Below are 16546 nucleotides of genomic sequence, written 5' to 3' on the forward strand. Positions count from 1 at the left end.
AGACACCCGCAGACCTGCTTTACTGCCTGTGAAGTGACTCCCCTGCAGATGGGGACCTGGGGGCTTGAACCTGGATCCTTATGCTGGTTCCTTGTGCTTTGTGCCACGTGTGCTTAACCTGCTGCGCTACCGCCCAACTCCCACTTCCTTTCTGTTTTTTAAAAAAATATTTTTAATTATCTTTATTTACTTATTGGATAGAGACAGCCAGATATCAAGAGGAAAGGGGAGGTAAAGAGGGAGAGAGACAGAGATACAACTGCAGCCCTACTTCACCACTTGTGAAACTTTGCCCCTGCAGGTGGGGGCTGGGGGCTTGAACCTGGGTTCTTCCACATTGTAACATGTGCACTTAACCAGGTGTGCCACCAATGGCCCCTATTTACTTCCTTTCTAAGGTATAGATACACCTATTACTACTTCCATGTGTCCTTCCAGTGTCTGGAGGTTAGGATGAACAAGTGAAGGGGGGAGGAATGATGGATAAATATCTACCTAGATGTGAGGATGAGTATTTCTTTTTTTTTTTTTTTTTTTAATATTTATTTATTCCCTTTTGTTGCCCTTGTTTTATTGTTGTAGTTGTTATTGTTGTTGTTATTGTTATTGTTGTTGGATAGGACAGAGAAATGGAGAGAGGAGTGGAAGACAGAGATGGGGAGAGAAAGACGCTTGCAGACCTGCTTCCCTGCTTGTGAAGTGACTCTCCTCCGGGTGGGGAGCTAGGGGGCTTGGACCGGGGATCCTGATCTGGTCCTTCTGCTTTGCGCCATGTGCACTTAACCTGCTGCATTAACTCCAGACTCCCAGAGGATGAGTATTTCTATAGGGTTTCCTTTTTTTTTTTTTTTTTTTTTTGTAAAAGACAAATTTATCAAATATTTTTAAAGAAATTCAGCACATGTATAAGTAACTAAATATTTCCATATGTATATTGCTTATTGTAATAATTATGAATATGAAGAAAAAGAAGATGGAATTAAGAAAACCAGTTGAAGAACAAACTCTGTGAATACTCACTCATGATAAATGTACAAAATTAGATTGTTACTGTGAAATGCTTTTGAGGCAGTATTTCTTAGTTTAGAATAATTATCTTTATCCCATAGTATGGCTTTGCAAGAGTTAAATTTACCATAACTGATTTGTCCCTTGCATAACTCTTTACAATAGAAATATGTTTCTTTTTTAAAATTTCTTTATTGGGGGAATTAATGTTTTACAGTCGACAGTATAATGCTTGAGAAACCTAACGATTTCAGTATTCTTTTCTCAAGCATCATACCCATTTATTCTGGCAGCTTCTATTTGATCCCCTAAGGAATTTTTAAACTATTTATCTGTCGTTTGGTTTTTCCAGTAGTAAACCTGTGATTTATTGTCTACTTTGGGATAGGGGCTTTTTGGCAGCAGCATGAGCTTCTCATGACCAGATGTGAGACCAGGGTGCCATTTTTCTTACTGGCATTATGTATTGTTTGAAGATATAAGCTGTTGGTTGTTTTTTCTGGCTTTATGTTATTTTTTTTTTTTTTTTTTATAATTGTTTTCTCAGATTGATTATGAAATTTATCTTTCCTAGCCTGACCAAGAAGTCGTTACCATACCAGATCTGGGAAGTCTGTCTTCACCTCTGATAGACACAGAAAGGAACCTGGGCCTACTTCTTGGATTACATGCCTCCTATTTAGCTATGAGCACACCCCTATCTCCTGTTGAGGTCGAATGTGCCAGTAAGGAAGTTTTTGTTTTCTGCCTATAAATTAGCAAGTTACTTTAGTTTATCAGTAACAACCATTAAGAGCACAAATTAATATAGTTGGAAGGAAAAGACTAGCATCATGACTAAGTCAGCTGATTAGAAATACTGTGGATGGCCTTTATCTGTTTACAGATGTTAACACAGAGGAAGCTAAAAGGTATGTAGGTAGGTCAGTACTGTTGAAGGGGTCAGTTTACAGCTCCTCAACAGATAAGCTGCCATCTTCTTCCATACCCAGAAGTCCATGTGCTATGGATTCACTGTCCCAGTGGGATTAATGTTCTTTTTAAAGGTTGTGTTTTTATCAGACTCAAGTCAAAGACATTTGCAATGGTCAGTCTTTGTTATCAGCCAAAGGAAGAACATTTCCTTATATTCTGTAAGATAGGTTAAAAAATTTCCTTATTTACTTGTGTACTTTCTCCGTTTATCTGTCCATGAACTCTCCCAAAAGCTTCTATGAAATATTATGTATCAATTACTTTGCCAGGCACTCAGGAGGTAGTAGGTATGGAATAAGAAACCCCTTTGCCTTCAGAAGTTTCCTTTGTCATGAGTAGCCAGGCATCCTAGACATCTCAGGATACATGGTGGTAGATGATATAATGGAAAGTGTGTTGTTCAGGAAGTGGCATTGGCCTCTCAAGCATGAGGTCCCGAGTTCAATCCCCAGCAGCACATGTATCAGAGTGATATCTGATTCTTTACCTCTTTCCTCCTAGCCTCAAAAAAAAAAAAAAAAAAAAAAAAAAGAAAAGATGAAATCATCTTAAAAGAGAGGGAACAGGGAAGAGAGGTAGAAGTATTTCTGTTCTAGTAAATTGGGTGTAACTATTCTGGGCAGAAACTTACTTGTGTGAAGGAGACTGTTGAGCAAAGCAGAAGTTTCGAGTTTCTCTCATGAATTGGCAATGAATAGGAGGCTATTAGGCCAGAATTACTCTAGTGCCTGTCAAACCCCGCCTCTAGAATAGTCTTGGTACAGGTGTTGGACACTGTTGCCTTTGAGGCAGGACAGACCTGTTCTTAAAGACTTGTAATACTGTGGTTATGACAGGCTTCATCTGACTGTAGAGGACTTGGAATAGGAGCTACAAAGTCAAGCCAGAGGGGAGCAGAAGATATTTCAGGGGAGGGCTTATCCCACCTTAGCACTTCAGAAAGATACCCAGGGGAGTGGTATCTTTGTGATAAGAAGGAATTCTAAATATAGAGAACCAGGAAGAGTCAGAATAAATTTGACTTATTTATTGATTGGAGCTTGCTCTTGAAAGGACTAAAATAGAAATTTTGAGTGAAAGGATAGAATACATCCCAGATTTGATTGCTTGAGATAGTTTGATTTTATATGTTGTTGAAAACAGTTCTATAGTGATTCGCAGACTGATTTTTTTTAAGTGCCGGGCAGATAGCATAATGGTTATGCAGATGATTTTCACTTAGATTCAGTCTCAGCACTGCCATAAACTAGAACTGAGTAATGTTCTGATTAAAAATAAATAAATAAATAAAATTAAAATGATGGATTATATTTTTTTCTTCTTGTTTTGCCTCCAGGGTCATTGCCAGGGCTGGGTGCCTGCACCAGGAATTCACTGCTCCTGGAGGCCATTTTTTTCCCTTTTGTTACTCTGGTTGTTTTTATGGTTGTTGTGGCTATTATTATCGTTGTTATTGATGTCGTTGTTGTTGGACAGGACAGAGAGAAATGGAGAGAGTGGGAGAGAAAGACAGACACCTGCAGACCTGCTTCACCTCCCATGAAGTGAATACCCTGTAGGTGGGGTGTCGGTAGCTTGAACCGGGATCCTTCCGCCGGTCCTTGTGCTTCGTGCTATGTGTGCTCAACCCACTGTGCTACCGCCTGACCCCCTGTTTTTTTTTTTTTTTTTTTTTTGATAGGACAGAAGAAATTGAGAGAGGAGGGGAGGATAGAGAGGGGGAGTGAAAGACAGACCCTGTAGACCTGCTTCAGCGCTTGTGAAGTGACCCTCCCTGCAGGTGGGGAGCCGGGGGCTTGAACCAGGATTCTTACGCAGGTCCTTGCGCTTTGCACCATGTGTGCTTAACCTGCTGTGCTACTGCTGGACCCAATGGACTGTATTTGTTATTGTAGCAGTTGTAATGAACATTTCAGCAAGTTCTGATAGAAGCCTAGACTGGTCTGACCCAATACCCAGGTCTCCTTTACTGCTGCTGACTTGCAGTTTCTAAAGGTGTATTTCTTCTATAGATCCTATATAATCCTGTAACTATACTTGATGACTGTACAGGGTAGATATGACCTTCACAAATACTGTTTTCTTGGCCTGGACACATAGTGTTATATCTCCATCCGCATCTCAGCTCAGATGTCAGTTCTGTTCAGAAATCCTTTATTGACTCTTAGTCAGGTGGATCTTTCTGCCATATAGTCTTGAAGCTCCTGTCATACTTTGTAGTATATAGTCACCCCAATTGAATAGAGGCAGTTGGTAAGGAGCCCCTCAACATTGCTAACCTTACCGAAAGTGTTTCTTCTTTTACAAAGATATGGGAATGATAAGCAATTAGTGTAGATATGTTAGATGTGGCTTTTTTTCTCCCTTTTGAATGATGCTGAATTTCATCTCCTAATGTTCTGTTTTTTAACATTTGCACATGTGCTTTCTAGAGTGGCTTCAGTCATCCATCTTTTCTGGAGGCCTGCAGACCAGCCAGATCCACTATAGCTACAATGAGGAGAAGGATGAAGACCACTGCAGTTCTCCTGGGGGCACCCCAGCTAGCAAGTCTCGCCTCTACTCCCATGGACGGGCTCTGGGGGACCATTCCCAAGCATTCCTCCAAGCCATTGCTGACAATAATATTCAAGATCATAATGTGAAGGTGAGCAAGGCTCTCTCTCACACTGTCTTCTCAGTGTCATCCTCTGAGCCTCAGGACTTTGTTGTGTGAATGCCTTCATACTCCTTGATTAGTTTAGCACAGACTTTGATTATATGCTTTTTAATTTTTAGCTTATTTTAATTGAGGGAGATTAATGGTTTATAGTCGACAGTAAAATACAGTAGCTTGTACATGTGTACCATTTCTCAGTTTTCCACATAACAATCTCATCCCTCCCCACTCCCCTGCAGGCCCTCCTCTGGCATAATGTTCCAGGACCTGAACACTCTGATTCACCCCAGAATCTTTCACTTTGGTGCAATACACCAACTCCAGTCCAAGTTCTGCTTTTGTGTTTTCCCTTCTGTTCTTATTTTTTAACTTCCATCGTTGAGTGAGATGATCCCATACTCATCCTTCCCTTTTTGGCTTATCTCAGTTTACATGATTCCTTCAAGTTCTATTCAAGATAAGATGAAGAAGGTGAAGTTATAATTTTTAATAGCTAAGTAGTATGTTTATATGTTTTTTTGGAGGCCTTGTTTTGAGGTGAGAAACTGATTTTCTTTATATGTCTGAAAAGTCTGAGAAGCTTCGTGGACTGTCAGTGTAATTGGAGGGGTTGCACATAGCTTTGGATATATATTTTTTTTTTTTGTGCCTCCAAGGTTACCACTGGGGCTTGGTGCCTGCACCACGAATCTACTGCTTCCAGAGACCAATTTCCCCATATATATATATTTTTTGCCTTTGTTGCTATTATTGTTATTGCTGGTGTTGTTGTTGGATAGGACATAGAGAAGTCAAGAGAGGAGGGGAAGACAGAGGGAGAGAAAGATAGACACCTGCAGACCTGCTTCACAACTTGTGAAGCTATTATCCCCTGCAGGTGGGGTGCCAGGGGCTCAAACCAGGATCCCTAAGATAGTCATTGCATTTTGCACCATGTGCGCTTAACCTGCTATTTTACCACCCGGCCACCAGCTTTGGATTTTGATGACATGCTAGAATGGCTCTGAAGTTACCTTCCGTTGTTTCTGTTGCAGGACTTTCTCTGTCAAATAGAAAGGTACTGCAGGCAATGCCACTTGACTACACCAATCACATTTCCTCCTGAGCATCCTGTGGAAGAAGTTGGCCGCTTACTTTTATGCTGCCTCTTAAAACATGAAGATTTAGGTATGAAGATACATATATTGGTTATGCCATTGATTTTTTTGACACACATGCAATATACATGCATTTCTCAATGAACTGTTCTTGACAATGTATTTTATAGGTCATGTAGCTCTATCCTTAGTTCATGGTGGCGCACTTGGTATCGAGCAGGTAAAGCATAGAACTTTGCCTAAATCAGTGGTGGATGTTTGTAGAGTTGTCTACCAAGCAAAGTGTTCACTCATTAAGGTAAATAGAGCTTCTCTTTCTTCATACTTTGCAAACAGTTGCTAAAACTTTGTTCCTAAGTTGTCCTTTCATATTTAATAATTTAGACACATCAAGAGCAGGGCCGTTCTTACAAGGAGGTCTGCGCTCCAGTTATTGAACGTTTGAGATTCCTCTTTAATGAACTGCGTCCTGCCGTTTGTAATGACCTTTCTATCATGTCCAAGTTTAAGCTGCTAAGTTCTTTGCCCCGTTGGAGGAGAATAGCTCAGAAGATAATTCGAGAGCGAAGGAAAAAGAGAGGTAAGAAATTAAGAGGGGGGAGTTGGGCGGTAGCAGCAGGTTAAACTCACATGGCGCAAAGCACAAAGACTGGCATAAGGATCCCGGTTTGAGAGAAGTCAAGAGAGAAGTCAAGAGACGAGGGGAAGACAGAGAGAAGTCAAGAGAGGAGGGGAAGACAGAGGGAGAGAAAGATAGACACCTGCAGACCTGCTTCACTGCTTGTGAAGCTACTATCCCCTGCAGGTGGGGAGCCGGGCGCTCAAACCAGGATCCCTAAGATAGTCATTGCACTTTGCACCATGTGCGCTTAACATGCTATGCTGCCACCCAGTAGGTACTGTGGCAATGCCACAGGTGGTGAAGCAGGTCTGCAGGTGTCTGTCTTTCTCTCCCCCTCCCTGTCGTCTCCTCCCCTCTTCATTTCTCTGTCCTATCCAACAACGACAACATCAATAACTACGACAACAATGAAAAACAACAAGGGCAACGAAAGGGAAAATAAATAAAGAAAAAAGGAAAAAAAAAGAAATTAAGAGAGATGAAAATGCTGTTAAAATGTGTGTGCTCCCCCCAGTCGAATTAGACTGACTTCAGAGTGAAGCTGCTCTAATGTGTTATTTCTACTACATTTGTATAGTATTTATTAATGTAATTATGATTAAACAAACACATTCTGCCTATTTGTCTCTTTTTAAAATGTTTTTATTTATTATATGGAGACAGAGAGAAATTGAGAGGGGAGGGTAAGATAGAGAAAGAGGCAGAGAGACACCTGCTGCCCTGCTTTATCACTAAAATTCTTTCCCCCAGCACGTGGGGACCAGGGACTTGAGCCAGGTCCTTGTGCACTGTAATGTGAGCATTTAACCAAGTTCACCACCACCTGTCTCCATCCTGCCTATTTCTCAGTACATCAGATACTGATGCAACTTTGGGGTCTCTGGGTAATAAGATATATGGAAGTATTTTATTGTGCTGTTTCTCTTGACTTTCTTATAAATCTAACTTTGTTTGGCACAGGTAGAGTTGCTATAAAAGAACTGTTAAAATTGTCACAGGAATTGCTGATAGTTTCCCAAAGGAACTGTTGTGAGGCTACAGAAAAAATACTAATTTTAAAAAATGAACCTTTGCATAAATATTCAGAAAATATTTTGAAGTTTAATCACTGTCATTGTATGCAAGTCTTACAGAAATTATGATTATATTCCTGTGAATTATTACTGTTTTATTCATATAAAGGCTAGGTTATTCATATAAATTATCAAGTTTTTCTTTTTTTTTTTCTTTTTTGCCTCCAGCGTTATTGTAGGTCCTTGTGCACTTTTTTTTTTTTTTTTTTTGCCTCCAGCACTATGAATCCACTACTGCTGGTGGCCATTTTTTCCATTTTATTGACTAGGACAGAGAGACGGTGAAAGGGGGAGGGAAGATAGAGACGGAGAGAGAAAGATAGACACCTGCTTCACTGCTTGTAAAACGACCCCCTGCAGGTGAAGAGCTGGGGGCTTGAACCAGGATCCTTGCATGGACCCTTGTGCTTCATACTATATTTGCCACTGCCCGACCCCCAAATTATCAAGTTTTTGATGAGGATTATGAATGACTATGTCAAGATTAACTGAATTTAGAAACCATCCTGAATTGATTGTTTCTGAGCAAGACTTTACACCATATAACTTGTCTGATTCCCAGAAATTAGACTGAAAACCTTGAACGGGATCAAAATCAGGGAAACAGCACTATGTCAGCACATGCAAATATGGCAGATATTTACATTCAGAAGACTAGCTTATAGTAAAAGGAGCCCAGTTGCACACTGGCTACAGAAAACCACTGTACCTGACCAGAATAGGCAAGTCTGGCCAAATGTAAACTTATTGCTTGCTCTAGTCTGTCCATGAGCCAATACTGGGTTTTGTCTTATAAAAAAATAAAATAAAATGTCTAACAAATGAAAATTACACAGTTTGAATTACAGTATGCATTAAGTCTGCTCCCTTTTCTTTTTTTTTTTTTGCAATGAGAACTAAAATATCCACCATCTGCAGAGTCCTGGCTCCTCCACCTTTAGAGCCCCTCCCTGTCACAGCATTCTCCCTGTATCTTTCTTTTCTTTTTTATTACTAGACATATGAAAATTTTCATAATGGTTTTTATCTTGGCAATTTGAACATTTCAGTTGGTAACAATGTTTAAAGTGTTTCTTTGAATTAAATGAATTAGATATTTCTTAGTTTAAAATCATGTTTAAATATATAATTTTTATAATGGCTTTTTAAAATATAGTTCCTAAGAAACCAGAATCAACTGATGATGAAGAAAAAATTGGAAATGAAGAAAGTGATTTAGAAGAAGCCTGCATTTTGTCCCATAGTCCTATCAATGTGGACAAAAGACCCATTACAATTAAATCACCTAAGGTAAAGTATTTTCCATGATTCCATAATTGAACAAGTAGAAACATGGTATATAGCAAAGGAATACACAAAGAGTGACATTTTCTTTCCTTTTTATATTAGTTCTTCTTCCTCTTCTTCTTCTTCTCCTTCTTCTTCTTCTTCTTCTTTTTCTTCTTCTCTCCTCTTCCTCCTCCTCCTTCTTCCTATTAATATTATTATTATTGCCAGGGTTATTGTTGGGGCTCAGTGCCTTCACTACAAATTTGTGTCACTGCCTGGCCCCCTAATTAGTTCAAATAAAAAAAAAATTAATTACCTATATTTATTGGATAGAGACAGCCAGAAATTAAGTGAAAGGGAGAGATAGAGTGGGAGAGAGAGAGACAAGGACATCTGCAGCACTGTTGCATCACTTGTGAAGCTTTCCTCCTGCATGTGGGGTCTGGGGACTTGAACCTGGGTCCTTGTGTGCGTTGAAGTATATGCACTCAGCAAGGTGAGCCCCCACCAGACCCTATGTCTGTCATTTTTCTTCTTGAACTTCTATAGTAGTATAATGGATTGTTACTATCATTTTGATAGCTTCTTTGATGCTGAAGAATGTTGACTTCATGAGTCCTGTTTAGATTGATTCCATTTACTTTTAGTAGTACATTATATCGTCATTCCTTTTTCCACTGATGGTAACTTTTGCTTCAGAAATTATTCTCGTTTCTTGAGGGAAAGGGGGAGGTACAGAGGGAGAGAGTGAGAGTCACCTGCAGCCCTGTTTCACCACTCATGAGGCTTTCCTCCTGCAGGTGAGGACCAGGGGCTTAAACCTGGATCTTTGTGTACTATACTGTGTGCACTCAACGAGGTGCACCACCACCTGGCCCCTAGTCTGGGTTCTTAATGCTGTTAACATGTGCAACTATTTAAGTTTATGTGTTAATTTAGCCCATTCTAAAGTACAATGTATAAAAACTATAAATTCATTTATAAGAACATTTATGATAGATGTTCTTTCCCCCCCCCCCCCCAGGTACTAGTTACTGAATTTACATGATTTCTTCAGTTTAAGCTTTGTGGCAGTCATTTATATTTCATTTGAGTAGGGTTCCCCCCCCCTTCCCTTCAGTAGTACTGCTGGGGCTTGGTGCCTGCACTACGAATCCGCTGTTTCTAGTGGCCATCTTTTTTTCCATTGTTGTTATTGTTATTGCTGTTGGTGTTGCTGTTGGTGTTGCTGTTGTTGTTGGATAGGACAGAGAAATTGAGAGAGGAGGGGAAGACAGGGGGAGAGAAAGATTGATATCTGCAGACCTGCTTCACCGCTTGTGAAGTGACCCCCCTGCAGGTGGGGAGCTGGGGATCCAAGCAGGACCTTTGTGCCTGTCCTTGTGCTTTGCACTATGCTTAACCCAGTGCGCTACCGCCCAGCCCTCTGAGTAGGTGTTTTTAATACATGCTTATACCAATGCATAGTAAACATATTTTCCTTTGTCAGGATAAATGGCAGCCATTGCTGAGCACAGTTGCAGGTGTTCACAAATACAAGTGGTTGAAGCAGAATGTTCAGGGTCTCTACCCTCAGTCTGCGCTCCTTAGTACAGTTGCTGAATTCGCACTGAAAGAAGAGCCAGTGGATGTAGAAAAAATGAGAAAGTGCCTACTGAAGCAGGTAAAAAATTGCCAAGAACATTTTCTTCTTTACTACATTTTATAGTAGTTTAATAGACCCAGCACTTAACTGGGTACACTGATATTTTACAGTTGGAGAGAGCAGAGGTTCGCCTGGAAGGAATAGATACAATTTTAAAGCTGGCAACCAAGAATTTCTTACTTCCGTCTGTACAATATGCTATGTTCTGTGGATGGCAAAGACTCATTCCTGAGGGGATTGACATAGGGTAAAGATTTATAGCCTTTTTTTCTTAATTAAGGGCAACTGTAGCAGTGAATCATTATTCTGTTGAAAGTAAAATTCTTTGTCTTTGTTTGGAAGGGAACCCCTTACTGATTGTTTAAAGGATGTTGATTTGATCCCACCTTTTAATCGTATGCTGTTGGAAGTAACTTTTGGCAAGCTGTATGCTTGGGCTGTTCAGAATATTCGAAACATTTTGATTGATGCAAATGCCAAGTTTAAGGAGCTTGGTAAGTTTTTTTTTAAAAAAGATCTAATTGTTTGAGTAATGTCAGTGATTCATGAACATTATTTCAGAATTTGACTATTATTAATATTGATTTTTTGCTGTAGAAAAAGCTTTAGTAGTTTTATATGTTAGAATTGCAATCTAATTTGCTTTTAGCTTTCTCACATTCCAAATAAAAGTTGTAAAATTTATCAGAAAATATGATACTGAAGTAGCATAAAACCTTTGCATTTAACATTTTTACCTGTATAACTTATGCCTTACAATCTAAAGTGTATATCCTATATTAAAATACTTACTTCCAGGATTCTTTGAGCATCTGCATAGAAATGCAAAGATGGTTTTGTAGGAGAGAAATGAAATCTGTTTGGTATATTTGAAATTAAATGAGTAAGAGAAGAAACAACTACCAGATGGTTTCACTAGTGAGTGGAATCGCGAGAGCTGATAACATGATTTAATAATATAACTTAATAACACAATTTAATAGTATCACGAGTTTTTAAGAATTTATCATTTTTATCAAGTGGGATGGGGAAGGTAGAGAGGGAGAGAGAGAGAGACAACTGCAGCTCTACTTCACCACTCGCAAAGCTCTCCCCCTGCAGGTGGGGACCGGGAGTTCGACCTTGGGTCCTTAGGCATTGTAACAAGTGTGTTCAACCAGGTGCGCCACCACCCAGCCCCTATAATGAGTTTTATTGGCAGATGGAGATAATTGAACTTGGAGTGGTAGGATTATTGTGGAGCAACACAGAGTTGCCCAGTGTTCACACTTTAAGGACAGCCTGTAGGGGAAAAGAGAATTTTAAAAGTGTCGCTAATCCTTTCTGCACTATGCATGTTTTTTTTATCCACACACATGACATTTACATGAGTTCCAATGGTTTTTAGGTATCCAGCCTGTTCCCCTGCAAACCATCACGAATGAAAACTCGTCAGGACCTAGTCTTGGGACCACTCCCCAGGCTCGTTTTCTCCTCGTGATGCTCAGCATGCTCACTTTGCAGCATGGAGCAAACAACCTGAACCTTCTGCTCAACTCTGGCATGCTTGCCCTCACGCAGACTGCACTTCGGCTGATTGGTAGGTTGGCACCACCTTAAACCCATAATGAGAATGTCACAGGTTTGAATTTTTTTTTTTGTGTGTGTGTGTGTAAGATATTTATTACATATGAGAAACTCTCTCATCAGGAAGGGGGAAGTAGGGAGAAGCTAGAATCCATTCTGCTATGTTTAACATTAGGGCTCAATAGGGATTAAACCAGTAAACTCTCTATCTCTCCCTCCTCTCTTAATTTTTCTTTGTCCTATCCAGTAAAAAAATAAGTGTGGGAGTTGGTGGTGGCACAGTGGTTTAAGCACACGTGGCATGAAGCACAAGGACCGCCTTAAGAATCCCGTTCGAGTCCCCGGCTCCCCACCTGCAGGGGAGTCGCTTCACAGGTGGTGAAGCAGATCTGCAGGTGTCTATCTTTCTCTCCCCCTCTCTGTCTTCTCCTCCTCTCTCCATTTCTTTCTGTCCGATCCAACAACAACGACAGCAATAACAACAACAATAATAGCAACAATGATAAAAAACATGGGCAACAAAAGGGGGGGAGTGGAATAATTGACCGCCAGGAGCAGTGAGTTTGTAGTGCCAGCACCAAGCCCCAATAATAACCCTGGAGGAAAATATATATAATTTTTAATGAGAGAGATATGGAGAGGAAGATGTGCCAGAGAGCTAGACCAGAGCACTATTCAGCTTTGTATGGTGTTGCTAGGGATTGAATCTTCAGTCTTGGGAGTTTCAGGCATGAAAACCTTTTGCATAACCATTATGCTGTTTCCGTAGCCCAGTGGTCCTCCCCTCCCCTTCCCTCCCTTCTGTCCCCTTCCCCTTTCCTATTTTATTTTCTTTCCTCTTTCTTTTTAATTTCCACTAGGGTTTTCACTGGGGCTCAGTGACCATTTTTTTTTCATTTTATTTTATTTTAATTTGATAGTTTAGAGAGAAATTGGGTTGGGAGATAGAGAGGGAGAGAGAAAGATAGACACTTACAAACCTGCTTCACTGCTTATGAAATATCCCCTATGAAGGTGGGAAGCAGAGGCCTGAACCTGCATACTTGTGCTTGATAATGTGTGCACTCAACCAGGTATGCCATAACCTGGCTTCCGGTGCTATTTTTCTATTATAAAAATTATATATTTTGAAGATAGGGAATGGGAGGCATAGAAAGTACTTGTGTTCTCCTTCCACAGACATACAGCTATTTAAAAAAAATTTTTTTTTTATTATCTTTATTTATTGGATAGAGACAGCCAGAAATCAAGAGGGGGTGATAAAGACGGAGAGAGACATAGAGACACCTGCCACCCTGCTTCACCACTCATGAAGCTTTCCCCCTGCAGGTGGGGACCGGGGGCTCAAACCTGGGTCCTTGCATTGTAATATGTGCGCTCAACCAGATGTGCCACCACCCGGCCCCGACATACAGCTATTGATAGAGTTTCCAAAGAAGAAGCCACTACTACCTTAATGGCTCATCCTCACTCTTAGACTCACCCAACACATTGACTTGGGTAGGAGAGGCACTGATGTAATCTCACCTAGAAATTCACCCCTAGTGCAATGAATCACAGAAGAGAGGGAAATATAAAGTTTTGAACTTACCTTGAGTGGTGAGGAACTATGTTCCACATTGAACACCCCATCCTCAGTGATCTCTTCTTGAGAGATGAGCCTCACTGAAAGAGAAGAGGGAAGGGGAAGGGAGGGTAGGCAGAGAGAGGCAGACTGAAAAAAAAAAAAAAGAGAAAGTCTTGTATTGTGAAAAACAAAGGCTTCTTCTGTCCAGGGAAGCTGAGGGATTCTGGAAAATGGAGAAGTTTCTATGAGATTGATATGATGATAAATGAGTTAGTAATCAGGAAAGCATCAACAATTAATGCACTGAACCTAGGAGCACCAAAATAAAGAGAATGTTAGCAAACCTGAAGGGAGAAGATCACAGCAGCACAGTAATTATAGGTGGCCCAAATGACATGAGAGGAAAGATTATCTGGTTAGAAAATCAGCTGGGAAATACTAGATTAGATATAGTATAGATATGGATACACATATAAATATACAAAAGTAGTAAAACTTACATTCTTGCTCTTTGTGGAGCATTTTCAAAGGACCTATGTTGGAACATAATGCAAGTCTTTATATTTAACAAGAGTGAAATCATTATCAAGCATCTTCCTATACCACAGTGAGAGGATATTACAAACTAAACAAGGAGCAAAGCTTGAAAAACCACAAATGGTTGAAAATTAAGTGACATGCTGAACAACTGTGGGGTCAGTGTAGAGAAGTAAAAATACCTGGTGATAAAGAGAAATTAAAATATAGGGGCCAGGCAGTGGCGTACCCAGTTAAGGCGCACCTGCTTAAATGCACATATTACAGCGTGCAAGGACCCGGATTCAAAACCCTGGTCCCCACCTATAGGGGGGATAGCTTCATGGATGAAGCAGGGTTGCAGGTGTCTCTCTGTCTCTCTTCCTCTCTCTCTCCCCCTTCCTCTCAATTTCTCTCTCCCTCTCTAATAAATAAATACATAATTAAAATAGTAAAAAGAAAAAGAAGTGCACATAGTACAAGGACCTACACAAAGATCCAGGTTCAAGCCCCTGACTCCCCACCTTCAGGGGGAACACTTCAGAAGTAGCAAAGCAGGTCTGCAGGCTACTTTCTCCCTCTTATCTCCACCATCTCTCTCAAAAGAAAGGAAAAGAAAATACGGGACACTTGAATAATGTGCATGTGAATATTATGCTAAATATGAAATTTATAGCAATACAGAAATTAGAAAAACCTCATCCAATCTAATATCACTCCCCCCCAAATGTTTATTTATTGAATAGAGACAGCCAGAAATCAAGAGGGTAGGGAGAGATAGGGAGAGAGACAGAGAGACACCTGCAGCCCTGCTTCACTTGCAAAGCTTCCCCCTCCAGGTGGGACTGGTGGCTTGAACCTGGGTTCTTGTGTACTGTAGCATATGCATGTTATAAACCAGTTAATAAAAGTATAAAACTTTGTGGCAAGTACCTGAATCAGCATATCTTACCATATTTATATAGCTTATCATTTACTCTTAATTCTTTTTTTTTTTTTTTAAGGGCTCTCTTTGGGTAGTGACTTCTTTTGCTGTGCAGAATCTTTTTATTTTTTTTTAATTTCTTCATTGGGGAATTAATGTTTTACATTCAACAATAAATACGATAGTTTGTATATGCATAACATTTCTTAGTTTTCCACATAGCAGTACAACCTCTACTAGGTCCACTGTCATCCTTTTCCAGGACCTGTATTCTCCCCATGACCTACCCCAGAGTCTTTTACTTTGGTGCAATACACCAACTGCAGTTCAGGTTACTTGTGTTTTCTCTTCTGATCTTGTTTTTCAACTTCTGCCTGAAAGTGTGAGATCATCCCATATTCATCCTTCTGTTTCTGACTTATTTCACTTAACATGATTTTTTTTTTTTTTAACCAGAGTACTGCTCAGCTCTGGCGTATGGTGGTGTGGTTGATTGAACCTGGGACATGAGAGCCTCAGGCTTGAAAGTCTCTTTGCATAACCATTATGCTATACCCCCACCCAGTTAACATGAATTTTTCAAGCTCCATCCAAGATCAGCTGAAAACGGTGAAGTCACATCTTGCTCAGCCACTCATCTGTTGTTGGACACCTGGGTTGCTTCCAGGTTTTGGCTATTACAAATTGTGTTGCTATGAACATAAGTATATACAAATCTTTTTGGAACGTGTGTTGGGTTCCTTAGGATATATCCCCAGGAGAGGAATTGCAGGATAATAGGGTAGGTCCATTTCTAGCCTTCTGTAACTTCTCCAGACTGTTCTCCACAGAGGGTGGACCAATTGACATTCCCACCAGCAGTGCAGGAGGCTTCCTTTGATCCCACAACCTCTCCAGCATTTGTTGCTGCTACCTTTTCTGATGTATGACATTCTCACAGGAGTGAAGTGGTATTTCATTGTTGTCTTTATTTGCATTTCTCTGACATTCAAAGACTTGGAGCATTTTTTCATGTATTTCTCAGCCTTTTGGATCTCTTCTGTGGTGTATATTCTGTCCATGTCCTCTCCCCATTTTTGGATGGGGTCATTTTTTTTCTTGTGGTACAGTTTGGCAAGCTCTTTATATATTTTTATTATTAGTCTCTTGTCTGATGTATGGTATGTAAAGATCTTCTCCCATTCTGTGAGGGGTCTCTTGATTTGGGTAGTGGTTTTCTTTTGCTGTGCAGAAGGTTTTTAATTTGATGTAGTCCCATAGGTGCGCGCCATTATGCCGGGTTAGCTTCTCGGGCGGGAGATAGAAGACCAGGGACTCATGGCTGAGCTGGAAACGCAGTTCAGTCTTTATTCACGAGCAGAGATGTAGTTCAACAACTTAATCTCTAATCACAATTCTGTCCTATCTCCTGAGGTGGAAGTGTCTTTAACAGGAAGTACCTAGGGTGGGGGTGGGGAGAAGCAAAAGCGCGTGAACCAGTGGGGATTAAACCAATGAAAACAATGATTATGTGAATAGACTACAGTGGCAAGAAATGCAACAGAAGGGGTCTTAGAAGCAGAATTTAGAAACATACCAACACATAGGTTTATACTTGCCTTAGTCTTCTTTGTAATTGGATTCG

At 40.3% G+C, this 16546-nt stretch overlaps 1 protein-coding gene across 4 annotated transcripts in view; it reads left to right on the plus strand.

Annotated features, from left to right (window-relative positions):
• HERC2 (HECT and RLD domain containing E3 ubiquitin protein ligase 2) overlaps positions 1 to 16546 on the plus strand; it is a 206635-nt gene that overhangs the window by 74336 nt on the left and 115753 nt on the right. For all 4 annotated transcript variants that reach the window (XM_060179237.1, XM_060179240.1, XM_060179238.1 and 1 more), the window contains 10 exons: positions 1583 to 1733; positions 4416 to 4630; positions 5677 to 5809; positions 5910 to 6037; positions 6124 to 6319; positions 8591 to 8724; positions 10193 to 10366; positions 10459 to 10595; positions 10691 to 10842; positions 11736 to 11927. In XM_060179237.1, the coding sequence (XP_060035220.1) occupies positions 1583 to 1733; positions 4416 to 4630; positions 5677 to 5809; positions 5910 to 6037; positions 6124 to 6319; positions 8591 to 8724; positions 10193 to 10366; positions 10459 to 10595; positions 10691 to 10842; positions 11736 to 11927 (1612 nt within the window). The remainder of the gene's footprint in view (positions 1 to 1582; positions 1734 to 4415; positions 4631 to 5676; positions 5810 to 5909; positions 6038 to 6123; positions 6320 to 8590; positions 8725 to 10192; positions 10367 to 10458; positions 10596 to 10690; positions 10843 to 11735; positions 11928 to 16546) is intronic.

Source organism: Erinaceus europaeus, chromosome 20 (assembly GCF_950295315.1).
Source record: "Erinaceus europaeus chromosome 20, mEriEur2.1, whole genome shotgun sequence".
In the NCBI taxonomy this organism is placed as follows: Eukaryota; Metazoa; Chordata; class Mammalia; order Eulipotyphla; family Erinaceidae; genus Erinaceus; species Erinaceus europaeus.